Source organism: Cryptomeria japonica, chromosome 4, assembly GCF_030272615.1.
Source record: "Cryptomeria japonica chromosome 4, Sugi_1.0, whole genome shotgun sequence".
In the NCBI taxonomy this organism is placed as follows: Eukaryota; Viridiplantae; Streptophyta; class Pinopsida; order Cupressales; family Cupressaceae; genus Cryptomeria; species Cryptomeria japonica.
Window position 1 is genome coordinate 578,074,565 of NC_081408.1, and position 20,709 is coordinate 578,095,273.

A 20,709-nucleotide genomic window follows, 5' to 3' on the forward strand; every position below is an offset into this window, starting at 1 on the left:
ATACTTGGTTTAGTAGAATTCTAAATTATTTGTGATATAAGTTCTACAGTGTTTCCAAATTCCAAGCTCACACAAATAATGTGCTCAAACCATAAAAACGGGACTCAGACTCGGCGCAGACTCGGCAAGGGTGACTCAACTTGGGACTCGGCAAGGGTGACTCAACGCAAACTCAGCAGGACTCGGCAAAGTGAAAAACCCAAGAAATTTAGGATTTAAAACTTGTTTCATGCTTATTAGATTCAATCTATCGAAGATTGTGCCTAGGAAAGCAGTTGGTGTAGAAATTATTTTGGTCAAGAATGATGATTTGACTCATCCAAAAGATGCTTAAAAAAGAGCCAAAGTTGCAAATTAAATACTTTCTCCTCTATAGATTGGTTTCTTACCCAAGGTTTATTGGGATTAAAAAATTTGTATCTCTAAATGATGGACATATTTCACTACTAAAGTTGTAATAAAGAATTTCTACGAATTTAAATGGTGGATTAGTGACACACCAATATTGTGATTTATTTTTTCTATACTAAAAAGAGTGGTTCCAGCAATGAATTTTTTGTAATTGAATGTTATGCTCCTATAAAAGATGGGTTGATGCTTCTTGTAAGATTAGAAACTGCCTACTTTGCATTCTCCATCTTACATTTCTACATTCTTTTTTTGTCCACTCTGACAGATGCATTCCAAGATTCGTTTGCAACCTTTTTAGGCCTTTTACCTGACATTGGACTGATTTTAAATTACTGCTAAGCTTTTCCACAACCATAAAAACTAGCCCAAGCCCAAGGGTTTTAGACCTAAACTTAGAAAAGACACCTATCCACTCCAAACACTAGTGTCAAGGTTAACATGGGAATTTAAAATTTTACATAAAGCTGTAATCTTAATTTCTAAGTTGCTCTAACATGTTTTCAAATGGTCATTTAGACTTGGCCATGAAGTAAAATTGTATCAGGTTTCATTTGAGAGGTATCCACTCACAAATTTGCTTCTAATACTATGTTTTTTGTTTATTCCCTCATGCTATAGGGTTTTTGAAGCTACTACATTGAAGATATCTGCAGAAGGGTCCCTACTTGCATTTCCTCTGATCCTACATTGCCAATTTCTTCTTCATCATAGCTCAATCCTCCTTGTCATTCTATCTCCGCTGTGTCCTTTATTATTCATCCATTGTCTTCCTAATTTCCTTTCCAATAGCCTCCCAAAACCCCTATTCCTTTGCATTCTTATCTTCATTATGTTTTCTTGTTGATCTGATCATAAACCCCCTAATTTTATTCCCTAAATCAGTCCAACATATTTCATCACTTATGTCCCCTCATCATTTACACACAACACGATAGGTAGATTTTCCATTATGGTTTTATTCCTTTAGGCATAAATCTATAGACATCACTCTCTTAGCACACTAGGGCTTTCACACACACCAAATTTCCATGGCTATAGTTGAAAGATTGAAAAATACTGCCTAAGGGACTAACTGACTCAAAACAGCCCAAGCCTATTTTAACTCCCCATCTAGCTTCAAATTGCAAAAATAGAATATCAGCTTTTTTGGGTGAAATACTGGCAGAAGAGATATCTGAACACAGAGACAAGCAAGTGCTAAGAATTTCAGAGGCTAGACCTCTCTGATGACCTATAAGAATGCCCAGACTCAGCACTGCTGACCAATAGGATCACCCACACAACATCAGTGACCAACAGGAGCACCCATATCCAGCGCTGGTGTCTAAGCCTAATGCCGGTGTCTAAATTGCTACAAGGTTTGAAAATTTCCAGGTTCCCAATTCCAGTCTTCTTCTGTCTGGTTATTTAGCCAGTGTAAACATCCAGATATTCCAGGAATACACACTTTTAAACTTGCTATTTTATTTTGTTATTCCTATTCTAGTCATTTACATTAATTTGGTTCAAATGAAAAAACTATAGATGTTTGTGTTTTCTACTATATACCAATAGTATATCTCAGATTTATTATAATTCAAAACAAAATTTCTCAGCTAAAAAAAATACAATTGTGAGCACAAAGGTGCTATGTGCAGTAAAATGAGCAGGATAAAAACTGATTGGTCCCAACAAAGATTTGGTGTTGTACAATACTGTTAAATTTTTCATTCTTTATAGCATTATACTCAAAGGTATGACCTAACAATTTTTTGTTCTTTATATTTAAAGTGTATGCTGAAATTGTCAGGAATGAACACTCTTACAGATCAGATTTAGAGCCATTCCATATGGAGGATTGAACTTTAAAGGTTAACTTTTCAGAATTTGTACTAAGACGTTTATGATAAGTGTTAGAAAGGTAAAGCAAGAATAGAAGAATATTTTAAGCATTATGCTAGGTGTTGAACAATTAATTCACATCACTGTTTGATGAATATTACCATGGACCCATGTATGCTCCAGGAGAAAAATTAAAAAATGTATTTATTCAGCTACAATTACCAGTCAGAAGCTTGACAACAAAAAGAGAACTGGCATTGATAGTTGGCTGTAACATGGGTCCCAAAATCAAAGTTGGACAAATCGTGACAAGGTCAATGCCAAACTCCTTTGAACAGTTCCAGGCATTCTTTTCTGAGACCGTTTTTGCCATGAAATACCAATTCTGAAGAAAATAGCATGCACAAACAATAAGAACATTGGAGTTAGACAAGCTAAACATCCCTTCATTGTTATACTAACATACATGCACAGTTTACACACTCAACTAAAGATATAAAGTACATTAATCTGTGCATGGTTGCAATCAAATGATTAGAAACTAAATGGAACTTTCTTTGCATTACAAGTAAATGAATTTTACTATGTACTGGTCCTATTTCAATAAAATATCCACTATGCATATAACATTAATATTAAAAATTGATTACATGATTTACCTGGGTTGCCTCACAATATTCTGGATCAGACCAACAGCTTTCATCTACCAGCGTATCCTTATGTATATTTGGGTTCATAATAACAGCAGCTATAGATGATGTCATAACTACACGCTTCACTTTGGCCACTGAACATGCCTTCAGTACATTCAAAGTTCCCTTCACAGCAGGACTAATCATCTCTGCCTGAAATGGAAACAACCAAACTAATGCCCATACAGTAACAGAAGTCTCGAACAATCATTTTCATAGACATGTAAATATGATGAAACAGCATAATAAACAAGATGGTTAAGATAAATGAGACCATGTCTATAATTAGTTGGTATGTCCTATATCATATTGCTGAGTGTATTTTAAGCAAAAGTAAATGGGTTTGTGGAACAGATATTATGATCTGAAATTGGAAATAGCCACATCCACATACTACCAGCTAAACAAACACTACATCTATCTAATATGTAATATCTATATATTATCATTATAATCATTGAAATTGAAGCTTTGTCTGCAAATTTTGGTTCTAAATATAAAGAGAAACCTCCAGTCTAAAACTTTGAGGAACAGAGAATGCAATGCAAGCTAGGCAACTAGACTAAGGCACTGAGAAAAATGAAATTGACAACTTCAAAGGGCATGAAGACATGAAGTTATAAACTATAAAAACATAAATTTGCTATAATAATGGATACAATCCCACCTCTGGGTTGGACACCCTATATGAAGGAACTGGGCATGCTGTATGAAAAACTCCAGTACACCCATTGATTGCAGTGAAAAGTGAGTCATAGTCCAACAAAACCGCATTTAGAAGTTCAAGCCGCTCCTTTGCCCCTTCTAGCGTTTTCAAATGTGCATTCTTTGCATCCCCTGCATTCACAAATCTCACTAATGAAATAATGCTTCTGTAGCAATAAAATAATTCTTTGTTATTTTAGTATCCATGCTTTGATTTCTATAAAATCAATTATCCAAAATCTAAGTATAACATTGTAAGACACTGACATCAATGACAATTTGAGATAATGCATCCAATGTTGATGTTTGCTATTTTGATTTATTAACAGAGCCAGTACAATGCATGTTAGTGGGATTGTATCTTGGATATCATGCTGACTCCTGAGTTTACTGAATCCAATAATCGTGCAGCAAAAAATATAGATATTATTGCATCTGAAACAGGTTATCTTACTTTAGTTTTAATCACAGAATTGTTATCATCTGATAACACAATAAATTTTATGGTTTGAATTCACAGATGGTGGCAATGTGTGGAGTGACAAGAAACACAAACATTTATACTAAAAATGATTCCAATTCAAAAATATTTCATGATCAGCTACATGTTAGAGAATTCCATGTAAGCATGAATGTATGCCTGGCAGGCATACACTCGTAAAAACAATCTCTCTTCAAAATCCGCAAAAGTAATGATGGAAAGTTTTATGTACTTGACAGTGTTTGTTGACAAAGATGAAATGCAGTGAAAAAAATATAATTTCTTAGAACAAGAATTAATCATCTAACTTGGAGGAATGTCATTGGATTTCTGGTCCATGTGGAAACAACAATGAAAACAAGAAAAAGGTCTACAGGTCTCATATATTGTCTTCACCAATAATAAGCTATGTTCCATGGTGTTTTGTGGATGGAGACAACAAATGACAGTGAAAATGTACATATCCATACACACACAAAAGAAAAAAGTCCACAGATATCATATATTGTCTTCACCAAAAAAAAGCTATGTTCCATAGTGTCACACACACAAGGAAAAGGTTCACAAATATTATATATTGTCTTCACCAAAAAAGAAACACTCAAACAAGGAAAAGGTCCACAAATATCATGTATTGTCTTCATCAACACACAAACAAGGAAATGGTCCACAAATATCATGTATTGTCTTCACCAACACACGCAATGCCTTCACCAATAAAAAGCTGTGTTCCATGGTGTCACACACACAAGGAAAGGTCCACAAATATCATATATTGTCTTCACCAACACACACACAGACACAAAAACACACACAAAAAAAAGGAAAAAGTCTACAAATATCATATATTGTCTTTACTAATAATTTTAAGCTTGTAATATGGTGTCACACACACAAGAAAGAGATTTGCATATTTATATATTGTCTTCACCATAGCACACACACACACACTTCATGGATGGGGACAATGAAGGACAATGGAATATACATATCCACACACTTCACTGATGTTGAAAACAAAGGACAATGGAATATACATATCCATACACACATACAAACAAGCAAAAGGTCCACAGATATCATATATTATGCATGTGTGCGCACAAGTGTGCGTGTGTGTGTGTGTGCACACACTGCACATAGACAAACACAGACACATGCACACGCGCATGCACACAGACTCACACATGCACACACAAACACTCACACATGTGCAAACATACACACACAAAAACACACGCACACAAATAAAAAGCTATGTTCCATAGTGTTTTGCAGATGGAAACAACAGAGGACAGCAGAACATACATATCCACACACAGCCATACATGACACCAGAATTCAAGTTTACACATTGATATAATGTATGGAATTCAATATTCAATGTAACATGTTCATTGGTTCAAGCATATCTGGTTTCATTGTTCAATCCATGAAAAAAGACCCAAAGGATACAAAATCATAAGCGAGTGTAATCACAACATAAATGTATTACAACATGATTCATTGATTTCACTTTACAATTGTTACCAGTCATGCTTTTGCTCCTTCCACACCTGTATACTCTCATTTTATAAGCGTCTGCTCTCCTACAGCTGTATTCACTCATAGCATCAAATACATTGTCATAGTTGCAATAAGACTCAGAGTAAATGAGTTTTTTAAAGAAAGCTGACTGCTTTTTTTCTTAACTAAAAAAAGGGGCTGTGTCCCCAATTTTTGGAGACATATTCTCTATTGCTCTAGAGGAGAGGGAATGACCAGGGGATGTCCCCTACCATCCCTGTGTCAATGGGGCTAGGGACGCAGGGCTAGGTGCTGGCAACATACCATGTATGCATGATAAAAAGTCATAATTTTTTTCTAATCTCTACCTGCCTTCCAAGCAAATATGTTCAGGACCTTAAGTTACCCCTCACAAAAAGAGGAAGAAAAAGGTTGGGATGCCTTTCTTTTAGCTTCTATCTTGTCAACAATATAATCATTTTGGTTGTGTATCCAAATATAGAATTTCAAAAGTCCAATTTGGATATCAGTTATTCAGTATATCCATTTTGTACACATAAATATCCATTCAAAGCGCTAGCACTCGGAGATAGTTGACTATATTTAAGTATTTTGAATCTACATAGAAATTACTAATTGCAATACAACAAAAAATTTGGATGATAACAAACAAAGAGCTAACCCTTAATAGCAAAAGGTTAGAATATTCAATAAAGTATAACAATGATTGATAAAAATGCCGACAATTTTGGATTTATTATTATAACCATCCTAGCGATGTAATTGTAATTAGTTTCATCCAGAGGATCATTTAGACATTATAATTACAACTGTTTTAACAATTATTAATTATATGGCATCAACAAGTCAAAGTCAAAGAGAACTTAGTCAAATATCCTCAGTTTCTTTCCACTTTATGGCCTGCAGTTGTCTTAGACACTTGCTTGAGTTTCCAATTATTACATTAACATAGGGCTGAATCGGATTACCTTCATAACATCATGCCATTTGACTGCTTTGACTGTTGTTTTCATATGCAATGGCCAAGGTGACGAAGATATCTACCATATTTTAAGTTATTCGAATGGTGTTGACCAGAATTTACAGTACTGAATGGCTCTTGCAATATTCAATTTCCTCAGGCTGTGGTTTCACCGAAGCATCACAATAGATTATTTTGCTTTGACTAAGGTATTTGATTGATCATTTTACTTCTTCAAAAGGTGTGATAACCCTGCTCACTTTATTTGACTTGATATCATTCAACTGTAAACTTTTATGTACTTTGCATTTTTGGTTGAGCATGACATGGACTGATAATTTATTGATAAACACTCATTCATGCAAGGAATGATAAATGTTACCTGCAATAAGCGAGTTCATAACAGTTGGATAACTCTTTCCTTTGATAAGTATAAGAGTCATGTTAGTTGGATGATTCTTGGTAATTGATAGTAGAACACTTGGGTTAGTTGGATATCTTTTTCTGGCAACAGTGAAAAACTGTTGCTGCTTATGATCCATGTTTTTTGGAAATCTAGCACCCATGTTTTAATGATTATAGACCATGAAATGCAGAATATCGGTGATATTCAATTATTATATCCCGCATCAGGAGATGACTGACAAATCTTAAGGATGAAACTTGAGTAAATTGTAGTTTGTGAATTTATTGGCACCAATTTATATGCTATTTTAATGAACATCAAGCAAATTATCCTCTCTTAGTGATGATCTCCAACCACCATAAACATGGAGTTTCAGTTAAGCTTCTATAAAGTTTTCATGAGGGAACTCAATTTCTAGCCTTGTACTTCACCATTGGATTCAAGCCTTGGCAGGATAATGTAAGTGACTAATTTGGTAGGCTTGTAGCTATGCTTATGGGACAGAAAATCTCAATATATATGGAGATTATGTAAGGCCATATAACACATTAAGAACAACTTTACAGTTTTGCCTATACTTCCAGATTTAGTTAGAATTGATTGCCTTTAAGCATGTTTGGAAAATAAGTCTAGAAGTGGATAAGAAATATTCCTTCAAGATTTAGTTCATGTTTTCTAATTCTCTAATACATAACGACAAGATGTAGAGGAGATTGTGATGTGCACGCCTTTGACTTCACATGCCCAAATGGAAAGGTTCTGAATACATTAAAGATGTAAAATATGGATGGTCGGACACATGCACAGGATAGCAGAGAAGCTAAATTTGCAGAACTACTTTCATACTTGATATTGGACTTTTGAAACAAATCTGTCAGTGCGTGAGTGAGGAGGTAATCTTACCATAACACTTGATTCCTTTGCAAAACTTTAATACATGTTATCCATATTGTAGGACAAGAACATTTTAAAAGTCTTCTAATATATCTTCATTAAGGAATTATACAGAAGCAAACTAATGTATACTAATCCCGTTCTATGTATTTATTATTTTAACTTGCTTTGAAACACACGGATTTCTCCAAGGCAAAGATGAACATGGACAATTTTTTAACTTGTTCTTTATCTTTCATCCTTAAAGCATGGAAATAAATTTGGAACCCTCTTCCTTAATGTTTCAAATGCCATCCCAAAACAGTTAGATTTGTTGGTTACCTCAATCAGTAAGGTTTGTTACTGTTCATAAAAAAATATACTATTAACCTATAATGAATTATGGTTCTTGGTTTTTAGGATTATCCTCATCGATTGAATTTACAATTTCAAATTGGCATTCTTCTACACAGAGTAGGTATGCTTAACTATAACTATCCGACTGCATTCTGATTTTCTATTATCCAGTTCGACAGTACGTAGCTATGTTGTATTTATCCTTATTCAGCCATTGAACCGCATGGTTTCACTGGAATTCATGGGGAAATTTTTCCTCCTCTCACTGGTTATTAGTCATCCCTAAAACTATTTCATTTATGAGTATCAGTTCCTAAATCCGTCTTCTGGCTGTTCAATTCACCATTCAAATTACCTTCTTGTTGTCTTGTATCAAAATTATAAGTCTGACTCTTCTAGTTGATATAGATAGGCCAGCACTATAAGTATTTTCTCACAAGGGAAAAAAAAAAGCACAAGTCTTAGGTGCCATAATTAACCTATGCAGAGCATGAGACTCAATTTGTTTGCAACAGGAGAGCTAGTTCTCAAGCAGTTGTTGGAGTCTTTGTAATCTATACAATGTTATTCCTCCAATTTTTTTTGTATAATTTGTATGTTTTCCTTAAGGAGATTCAAGTCTCTTGCAGAGGAGTGTAAACCTTCCTATAAGGTAAATAGGTGAAAAGTTAAAATCTTTTAAAAGTGTAGGCATCTTCAGCACCAAAGATGACTTGTTCATAAAGAGATATTTTAGAAGCTTCAGAATTCTATGACCTCGCTACTCTTATGTGTTTAAGGCATGCTCCCTCACTTCCTAAAATGGAAATGTTATCATATAGTTAGATCAAACAAGTTTGTTATAATAGTTGTAAGATTTTCCAAGTCAGTCTTAAAACACTGGAATCTGCATAACAGAAGACCACAAAATGAATTGAATTAGACTGAGTTAGGAGAGTTGATTAAAATCAGAGGAAAAAACCCTTACTTATAGGCTAAAGACCTCAATTGGAACAGCCTTGTCTTTTTGAACTAGTTTTTAACCGAGTCCAAGCTAGTAGAATATGGATCTGGTCCAGTCAAGGCTGAACTACGTAAAGTTTCATAACTATGGCCATTATTCTCCTTTCGGACAGGGTAGAGACATTAACTCTTTAATGTGAAAATAATCAAAGTTAAAGCATTCAGTTTTAGACTTCCAACAATCCCAGACATCAAGGGCAAACAAATAATAAAGTCAACTCACCATAATTTAATTATGATTTTTAGATATTCAATAGAGAAATATGGCAAGGTAAATCAAATAGCATCTTAACTGCATCAATGGAATCCAACATTCTACATCTGTTACTCTTTATTCTTAGGCTTAATTTTCCTGTCAAAGTTTACCATGTAAAATATTTTTTATTTTAAAAAATTTATCCTTTTGTTTAAAGCCATTTTGACATCCTTTAAATCCATGCCAACAATCTCACACACAACTAATTTTACAGCTAGTCTACCATGTACTTACATATTTATGCAGACTATGAAGGATAACCAAACTCTTCCTCCTGGAATAAAACGACTAAAAGTATTCAGTTTTCTTTTCCCTGAAATATTAGTCTAAATGACAATTTCCGTATAACTGTGCTGTCATTTCAGAATTCGCTTGCATATTTATGTAAAAAGCAATAAATCACATGCATTTTTGGAAACTTATCAGAGCAATTCCTACAGTATCTTTTCTTAACAGCAATACACGACATAATCAGTTTACAATTTTTCTATGCTGCCAGAAAAGACGCCAGCTTTCTTTCATTTAAACTCCAAAACCATGACGAGTGTAAAATTTATCTGAAGTTTCAAGAGCATCTGAACACAAACCAAAAGTTTTTATTTAAAAAAAAAAGAGTCAACCTAAATTGCCAGCAGATAAATTCAAAGCGCCGCGACATTTTCACAACATTATGCGTTTGCAGCTGCCACATATTCATTCACAAGGAGATCAGAACTCGGGACTCCAGTCAATGAAAAGTATTTTTTTTTTTTTAATTAAAATAAAATAGCCATACACACCGACGTCTCGCACGGTGCCCCGCACATTGTAACCGCGCTGGAGAAGTATATTTACGATCCATGACCCTAAAAAACCTCCTGCTCCTATAACGCACACGATTTCTTTCCTCGATTCTTCCATTGTCTTCTGTATTTTTCCCGTTCCTTGCCCTTGTTCGATAAGTTCGTAAATAACAAAGTTTATCGTATGAAGAGAGTTGTTGAAGTTTATAAATAACAAGTTGACAGAGTAAATTATTACTTCTTATCGAGTTGTCCGATGCTTTTATTGGTTGCTTTTCGTCTTGGCCAGATTCGACGGTCGACCCTATCTGTTCCTTATTTTAAAACTTTCACATACTTTTTTTTTATATTTTTTAATAATTTATTTAATAAAAAACTTAATTAAAATGATAACATTTTTTCATGGATGTTCATGTTCATATAATCGAATCTGAAAACTGTAATAAAAAATTTATTTAAAATGATAACATTTTTTCATTGATGTTCATGTTCATATGATCTAATCTGAATACTTTAAAGTAATATTATACTGTGAAAATCTCATATCTTTAACTCTCTAATCTTTAACTCTTCTTCTTTCACATTATTTAATCTTTTTATATTTTTAATTATATTTCACGATTAAAAAATTTATCATACGTCATCAAATTTAAACTTTTACCCCACCTACCATGTGAGTTTAATTTGCTCAAATTATGAATGGGAATCTCAGATATTTATTGCGGGTCCGGACAGCGAATCTCCCCGCAATAACTGCCTAAAGTGGCGCAACTTTCTTGGTAGATTCAGGCGTCGTATTCCCTTGTACTTTATTCAAACGTAATTTTCAAATTAATTGAAATTTCTTAAAAAAAAATTATGATTAAAATGGCATCTTCTATGGTGTCAGGGATAAGAGTCAGACGAGGACAATATAAGAATTCAAACAAGTGATTAATTTGGGATAAAATTGTTTTCGCCAAGGAGTTTGATTTCATCTATTTATAAAGCGGTTTATAAATGAAAGTATTAGGTTTTATAATACGAGGAAAGATAAATTAAAATTTTAGTTTGTAAAATAAGAATATTTTAAAATTTACAATTTTTAATGATTGTTAAGGTTGGAGTTCTAAATTTTTTTATACATTCGTGAAATTTATTAATTAGAATGAATTATGAATCATCTTATTATGTGCAAGGTTTTCGATCACTAAAATAGATGAGCCCTGGATCATATAATTGGACTCGTTAATAATAATAAAATTATTAAATCATTTAAAATTTTATTTGAAGAAAAAATGTTTACATTCTTAAAAATATATACAAACCTTGAAAATGTGTATGTATTATAGTCATTAGGTTTCCAGAGTCCATGATAGTAAATGTGATTTAGAACTTCTCAATTTAATTGGGTGTATCTTTTTTTCATCAAGGTTTCTAATCATACTTTATGATTCATCACCATGATAAGAACTTGAGAATCAAGTGAAAAATGCAAACATAAACCCTTTAAATAGAGCAAGTGGGGGGAAGGTGGCAAGAGAGCATCCATAGATAAAAACAAAAATAAAAATAAAAAAAGGAAGAAAAAACAATAAACCAAAAAACAAAAAGTAAGAAAAGTTTAGAAAACAATAAATCACAAAAGAAAAGTCAAAGAGCAAACCAAAATAAATAAACTTGAGATATCTCTATAATAAGAAGAAGAACAATCAAATTACAATTAAGCATAAAACATAGTCAAAAACAAAACAAACGTTAATAAACAATTAAATAAGAGAAAAAACAAAATAAAAATAATAACAATTTTTTGATAAAAAAATATATATAAACAAACAAGTGTCACATAATGACGAGTACTTGTTGTTATAGTATTGTAATAAAAATATTTGTTGTAATTCTTATTTATAATTTTAATTGTTTTTTTTTTTGCTCGATAATAATAGTTTTTATTCAAAAATAGTAGAAAGTAGATACATAGATTTTTCAGCTGTCAATCCAAAAACCTTCCCAAAATATCTCAAACCCAACAAAATTCAACTACTGACAACCTCGAAACCCACCCATCATCCACATGGAGATGCAAAACATTTCACAGTTTCCGTTTAATGAGAAGTTAAATCTTGTAGACCAACAAACAAGTTCATAATTTTTTCAAAATTTACCAACCAACCATTAAGAGTTAAAAGAGAATTTCAAAAAGAAAGAGGGAAGATGAAGGTTCATACACCCTGTGAGCTCCCTTCCCCTGCATTGTCTGATATCTCACACAACCTCTTCTTCTTGCGCAAACGAAGCACTCAGCATTTCACGATTCTAGCTTCCCTCTTGGCTTTGCAATTTATGTCATCCAATTCCTTAATTTGTACCACCATTTTCAGTCCTTCCTATCTGTGTTTCGCTTCTTCCCTACGATGAGCTCTACCACAATCCTCTGGCAATGAAGGCTAAAGGTTTCTTGAAACGTTCATGCGGCACAAATTCCATTCCTTCACTGACATCGAGCCCTACACCCGGAATTGCCCATTATTTTATGGAGTCCATGCCTAACAGGTAGTTGTCGTGCACAAGTGACTCCATCACCTTCTTCATCACCTCCACTTAATCACCAAGCTCCAACGCCCACGCCATAATCATCGAATACACATCCATATTTATGCGATAATGATGTCTGAGATTGCCAAAGGCCTTCCCCAGAATTAAACAGACGCACTTAATCAAATGCCCATCCTGGAAAAGGAACATCCCACGAAGTCTTCTCTCTGTGACCTCTCCCAAAAATTGGCACAACTGCTTTTTGGTTTTAAGCGTGAGGTTCGCTTCCATGGCCGCTCTACAACTCTGTATTTGCCTCTCCTCACTTTGCCAACACACAACTACAACAAGGAATTAATAAACGTGTTAATTCTCCAATTGGGTGAGACCCCCTTCACAATTGCTTCCACTATAATTTTTGAGTCCCCTTCTAGATGTACCTTTGGGATTTTCATGTTGTTAGATAATTCTAACCCCAACAACGCGGCCTACACCTTGGCCTCGTTATTTTTACCATCTTGCAATCTCTGAGCCCCTTTGAAGAGCACTTTTCCATTCTCGTCACAAGCTACACACCCTGCACCTGAAATCCCTGGATTTCCCTAAGAAGCTCCATCAAAATTGATTTTTATCCATCATTTCTCCAGCACCGTCCACACCTCACTTGAGTCCTCATTACCCTTGAGAGAAGGATTAACCCTTCCCAACCCATGAATGGGTTAAATTATTTTTATTTTAAAATTATATTATTTTATTTATATTTTTGTAATATTAACTATAACTCTCACTTCAATAAAATAATATTAATAATTATAAGTGTCGGTGAACAATATAACTTGTCAGTGAACCAAATACCGATGACTGTGCATAAGTCACTGAACATATCGGTGAACATAACCAAAGATCTCCAAGTGCTGATAAGTGTTGACAAGTGTTAACAAGTGTTTACAAGTGTTGACATCAATGACAAAACCATATCAACATATCCAAAATACCAACAATCTCCCCCTTTGGCATTTTTGTTTTGGCACTTTGATGGTTTTTCCATCTTGTGGTCCTCTACTTTCAAAAGCCTAACAGCTTGAGGAAGATTCTAACACCGGTACAGATGGATAACTTGAGAAAACAATTAGAAGGAGCTCTTGCGGATTATGATGCAGAAAAGTTGAAGAATATCAAACTTGAAGATGATCTAAAGGCTGCACAGGAAATCATTCAAGGACTTCAGGAGAATCTTGCTATTGCTAGAAACAAAAGAAGAGAACTTCATGAGAAGATACAGAATGATGATGATGAAAAGGAAACTCTTAATGATCTTGTAAGCAAGATGAAGCAAGAAAACATGACCTTGAGGAATGAGATGCAAGATATGACTATGAGATTTTGTAAAGACACTGAAGACAGAATGAAGAATGAAGATGACTTGACTAGAAGAATCAATGATGCTGGAACTGAAAATCTAAGACTTAGTCATGAAAATGATATGTTAAAGATGGATTTGATTCACCTGGAACATGATAAAACTGAACTCATGAGACAGAAGGATTTCTTGGAAAATGAGTTGGCTGCTGCAAATCAACATAAAGAGAAATTCAAGAAAAGTTCAGAAGAACTTGATGATATGCTAAAAAATTAGAAACCTAATGGAGATACTAATGGACTTGGTTTTGAAGTTGGTGAAAGCTTCGGTACTGCAAACAATCATGATCACAGTAAACCGGTAAGACAACCTAATGCCTACAAATTTAATGGGAAATGCTTTAACTGCAACAAGTATGGTCATAGAGAAAATCAGTGTAGATCTAGAAACTATCAGAACACTAATGCACCCACCGGTCAATGTTCAAAATGCAACAAAATTGGTCATAATTCAGAAAACAGCAGAATGAGTATAAGATGTTATGCTTGTGGAAGATTTGGACACTTATCTAATCAATGCAGAACATATACCGGCATAGGATATGGAAAGGTTGTTCAGAAAAACATTGTGACTTGTTATGCCTGTAACAAGATTGGACATATTGCAAAAAAATTTAGAAGTAAGGCATCACCGACAAATAATAAAGGACCCAGTTTGAAAGGTAAAGAGAAGGTTGAAGAGGTAAAGCAAGAATTTTCAAAACAATGGATTAGAAAGAGAGATCAAAATGTTGATGAGACTATTCCTTCACTGGTAGAACAAAGTATCACTCCACCAACAGGAGATTCTTCATCTAACTGAAAAGAAACCTTTTGGGGGTATGGCAACTAATTTAAAATCATGCTAGTCTACCCTCGGTTGATGGTAAGAAGATGAATTGCTTCTTTACCGGTAGATGTGTTAAGTTTCACTTAACTGGCAAGCATTTATTGTGGTAGTTGAAGGAAAAGACATTATAAAGCAAGTGTTTTTCACTCTTTTTCACTCACCGAGCATTCAAATTTCCTAAGAGCACGAAAAACCCGAGCGAAGGCATCCACAACGAGAAGTGAAGCAAAAATCTTTCAAGCATCCAAACCTAAAGGCAAATTAAGGTATTTATCAATGGATTCCTCCTCTACTCCTGAATTCATTGCAAACCCTACTATTGTTGAAGTAGTTAAACACCCTAGGCCCATATTCAAGATTATACCCGAAGTAGCGAAGTAGGATGATACCCTAGGTGCATTCTCTAAAATCCCTAAAGGAGTTGATTATGCAGAAGACCCTAGGATATACATACATTATCATATTGAGGAACTAGGTGCTAATTAAATCATGAATATGTATAAGATTGTCATTTGTGATGAGAATGGTGTTGTGAAACCGGAACGTAAGATCATAGAAACCCTAGGTTTTGTGGAAATACTTGATATTCTGGATTTCCCTAAGGAAGTTATGAGAATTGTACTCAGTAGAGTTCATGGAGAATTCTTTTAGCTTGATTCTATCCATAAGATCACTAGAGAAACAGTAAAGGCAGTGACTGGCTTACCTTCCACCAGTAGCAAGCCTGAAAAATCTAAGAAAGTTCCAAATAACACTGTGATGACATTAACTGGTGCAACCCATGATAGCAGATCCTTGAGAGTCAATGATGTGAAAGACATAAATGTCAGATTCATTAGCATGATACTAGGATACAAAACTACACATGCTAATAGATTGAACTATGTTTCTAGTTTATGTATCAAGGGTGCTTATGATATGGTGAACAGTAACGCTAAAATAGATATATGTGAATGGTTGAAGGATGAATTGATTGACAACTTGAAGAAAATTAAAGGTGATAAGAAAGGTACTTTCAGATTTGGTAATCTACTTGTGTGCATAATGCTATATATTACAAAGGAAGTTCCTGGTATAGGCAGGAAAGAATTTGGTTTTGACATACCGGTAGGTAAACAACTATTGGATATCTTTATTGGCATGAATACTGACAGGGAAAACATATAATTGAATATTTCCAAGCATTTAAGGCTAGAATGAAAACAAGGGAAAGGCTACCTCAGGACATTGTTGACAAATATCATAAAAACATTTGTTTTGTTATCAAGAAAGATGAAATCTGGATGGAGGCAGTGGTTCCTAGAACTATTTGGGTGACAGAAATGGGTTATGAGGCTGATGTAAACATAATTGAGACATATGTCAAAGCCCTACTTGAAGCCCCTAGAGAACCTGAAGAGAAAATATTTGGTACTGTTGAAAGCAAAGTACAAACACTTAAACGAAGGAAGAAAATAGAGCAATATATCAGGAAAGCAACTAAACATGTGAAAGAGATCAAGGAAAATGTATTGAATATCACTGGTATTAAGGAAAGTGACTTGGAAGGGTTACAACTGGAAGCTCACCTCTCACCAGTTGGAACTTCATCTGACAGTGAAATCCTAGCTGAGTTTAAGAGAGTAGAAAGGAAAAGAAAACCTTCACCGGCACCCTCTCCTGCACCAAAGAGAACAAGAAGGAAACATCAGGCAGTAAGGCCCCCAGAAAAGAAAATGACACCAAGGAAGAAGGAAAAACAAGTTATTCCTCCTTTAGACAATCTTTTGAATGAAATAACGGATGATGGAAACTTGTCTAATGTCAGTAATCTGTATGATACTTTTACAAATGAGGAAAAGGAAAGCATAGAAAATAGTATGATTCTACACCTAGATATCAATAAGAAATTTTTGATAGAGGTTGTAGATGATCTGCCCAGTGACTTGTATAGACGACTTGATGCTAAGAGACTAGCTATTATGGAATTGGATAAGAAAATAAAAGTTGAAAAGCTACTTGATGTACACCTTGTTAAATTAGTAGAAGAAATTGATGAGTTAATAAGTGAGGCTGACAGGACAGTATTTTCCAGTGGTCACCGACATGTATCCTTAATGGCAGGCAGAGTTAATGAAATCACTGAAGAAACAACAGATAAATGGGATATATTCTTTGTGGAGAAAGAGAAGCAAGAAGAACTCAATAGACCCAAAACATTTAAGGTATATCAAAAGGATAAGGACAAAGGTAAAGGCAAGGTAGGTGGGCTACCCAACATAAAAGTAACAGACAATTTGCCACCACCTCCTTCTATTACTTCACTGATTGAAACTGTTGACACACTGGCAATTGAGGATATGGAGACTACACATGAGGATACAATTCTTGATTCTAAAGTTTTATACACAATGAATATTGATACACAAGAGGTCAATATTGTGGTTGATAAGGAAACCACTAGTGAGAAGAAAGATATGGCTATTGAGCCACTGGTTGACAATATCGCAGTTGAAACACTAGCTGATAACGTTGAGATTGGGGTTGGGACACACCTTGAGAAAACTGAACAATCAATTGATCCCCTAGTTACTGGAATGGATATTGACAATACAATTAATGCAAACATTGAAAAACCTACAGAGTTAGAGAAACCAGCTGATAACACAGAGAAACCAGTTGAGATACCGGCAGTGGACAGTACAGAAGTGCATACTGAGGAACCGACAGTAAATACCACTGAGACATCATCAGAGGAACTGGCAGTATAGAGCACAATGAAACCCACTAAGGTACAGATTGAGAAACAGGAAGAGAAAAAGGTTGAGTCACAGGTTCATGCAGAGACAGTGCCATCGACAACAACTGAGAAGCCTAAACCTTTGCTAATAGAAATGCAGACACAAACTGACCTACCAGAGGTCAATATAAGCAAAGAGGTTACTCACACCGGTGGAATGCAGATTATTAAGGTAGTTGGACAATCATCTGGTTCTTCCATGACAGAATTCAGACCAACTAATGTGACAGAAGTATTATTGGATTCAATTAAGAAAATCACATAGCTTAATGCACTAGCATATAAGGCTATTGATGATACCATTCCTATTTTAAAATTGATTGCACCCAAGTACAATGTGGACAATAAAGATTCCTTAAGTCAATTAGACACATTGTCTAAGTATATCATTGGTAACATATTGACAGTTGACTAGATAAATGAGGAGACATTTAGAGAGAAAATGAACAGAGAAAAGGAGAAATTCTTTGATGAGACAATAAAGAAGTGCATGGGACATATTGACACACTCCCACCAACACTAAGCAAAACAATAATGGAGTTTCAAGAATTGTACAGAGACACATGCAAGACTAATATTTTGACAGTGGATATAGACAAGAAGATCAGTAATGTGCAAAAAGAAATAAATGATATAGCTGACAACATCATTGGTTCACCTGAACCAATTTCAGATATACAGCAGAAGATGGTTGAATTTGAAGAAAAACTTGAGAAATTGGAGAAGGAAAAGGAAAGAATAAAAGAAAAGGCAAAAGATCTAAAATGTAGACTCAGTCCCAAATTAGATTACCTCATCTCTTTGAGGAAAGAGATATCAGAGGAACTTGTTCAAGGACTGAAGACACCGGAAGAGCAAATGCATCACCTTACCGGTACCATTCAAAAAACAAAGGCAACATTGAAGGATAGTGACAGGTTCACTGAGACCCTAAATTTTGTATTAGCAGACCTTTTTCAGATTGTAACCAACCGATTACAGGGTTCTAGTTGATAACTACACTCAATTGACATTTTGAAAACCTTTGTCATTGATGTCAAAGGGGGAGTAGTAGAGAAGAGAAAAATCCAATGACTTAGAGATCATCTGCTCAGGGGGAGCACACGGTTTTGGTTAAAAAAAATTGGACTTCAATTTTTGGATACAATTTTGAATTTTTCTCATGGGTGTTGCCATCAATGCCAAAGGAGGAGATTGTTGGAATTGCACACTCCAATGAGAATTGTAGATGATTGAAGGTATTGTCATTGATGGCAACCTTGCAATCCTATGGCACCGGCAGGCACCAGCACCGACAGATAGTTCACCGGCAGCGACAAAGATGATTACCGACACCCCAGCCGACTGGATTTTAATTATTGCATATTGTATTTAATTGTAATATCTTTTTGTAAGCCGACAAGGCGTATTGTAATAAGACTCATATATAAGTATGAGATCTTGTAGATCATTTAAGATGCGGACATGGGAAGATTATTGCAAAAGTAATATGTGAATATTAAGGTAGATTTTGGAGTAAGGTTTATGGTTGTTGTATGAGCTTAAACTGGTACTAAACCTAGCATAGAAGATGTTGAACTAAAGCAGTACATTATATTGGATTTCCATAATCCATTTTTGTAATTCAGTGAAACTTCCTTTTGTAATTAAGTAGTGAGCTTTAGGTAGTTGGCCTTCCTGCATGTGCAGGCCCCTATTGTAAGTAATATCCATTCATTGGCCAGTGAGTGAATATTGTGGGTCACAAATCCCATCGAGGTTTTTTCCACACCAGGTTTCCTCGTTAAAAATCTTGTGTTATGGTGTGCTTTCTATGTTGTGTTTATTGTTCATATTTACTGTATTAATTTTTGCTTACCGGTACACTGTCTTGGAATGCAATTTATTTAATAAGATTAGAAAATCAGTAAACCAGTTAGATGTTGATTCACTACCCCCCCCCCCCCCTCTCAGTATCTTTGGGAATCCTAACATAATATAATATAAACATTGGCTTGTTAATGGGCTTCTTGAGGTTGATATGGATTCCAAGGGGAAGGAAGCTTTTGATTGGATAAAACCAGATGTAGGATGGTTGAAAGTCAACTTTGATGGAGCATCAAGAGGGAATCCAAACCTTTAGGTGTAATTTTTGTGGTGAGAGATTGGAACAGAAATATCTTGGCAATTGGAGCTAAAAGATTGAAGGAAGGTACAAACAATGAAGTTGAAATGCAAGTGGCTTTATTAGCAATCAAGATGACCAAGAAATTATCAATATCATAATTGCATTTAAAGGACAATTCTCTAATTGTTATCAATGTCATTATTAGGGGTGAAATTCTAACATGAAAATTAAACAAATATGTTAAAATTATAAGAGAACTTTTAATAATTTTTAAGGATTTTAAAATTACTCATGTTGAGAAATGGAAATATGGTGGTGAATAGGTTGTCGAAGTGGGTGTTGTTATTAATGGAAGAGAAAATGAAATTTTATTAGGAGGATCTCCAAGAGGTCCAACTTGATTAATAGTGATCGGTTGTATGTCGCCAAGGAAAAGTGTGTAGTTTAAATGCGATGGGACATCCATTTTGTTTTAAAGGCATTTTGGCCATTTTTATTGCACAATTAGAGATCATTGAGAGGGGGGGTGAATCAGTGATTTGTCAGAAATTGAATCCACAAATTTATTCTTTATCCACCGGTTAGCAATGCACAACAAAAAAGAGCATAAACAAGCAACAAATAAACCACAGATCCACAACACTGATTTTTTACATTGAAACCTGGAAAGGGAAAAAACCATGGTGGGGCTGCAACCAATAATATTCATATACTATGGCCAGGAGTACATAAATATTACATAGATGGGGAATGCACTTGCATTCAGGCTCGCTGCCTAGAGCTCAC

General features: G+C 34.7%; 1 protein-coding gene across 2 annotated transcripts in view; it reads right to left on the reverse strand.

The window, feature by feature from the left end:
• LOC131070958 (cinnamoyl-CoA reductase 1) overlaps positions 1-10,485 on the reverse strand; it is a 47,866-nt gene extending 37,381 nt beyond the window's left edge. Inside the window, exons 1-4 of one of the 2 annotated variants that reach the window (XM_058006660.2) lie at positions 10,272-10,485; positions 3,592-3,761; positions 2,892-3,077; positions 2,455-2,617 (exon numbers count right to left, since the gene is read on the reverse strand). In XM_058006660.2, the coding sequence (XP_057862643.1) occupies positions 2,455-2,617; positions 2,892-3,077; positions 3,592-3,761; positions 10,272-10,392 (640 nt within the window). In that variant the 5' untranslated portion in view covers positions 10,393-10,485. The remainder of the gene's footprint in view (positions 1-2,454; positions 2,618-2,891; positions 3,078-3,591; positions 3,762-10,271) is intronic. The other variant, XM_058006661.2, reaches the window with a different exon arrangement.
• Between the last annotated feature and the right edge of the window lie 10,224 nt (positions 10,486-20,709).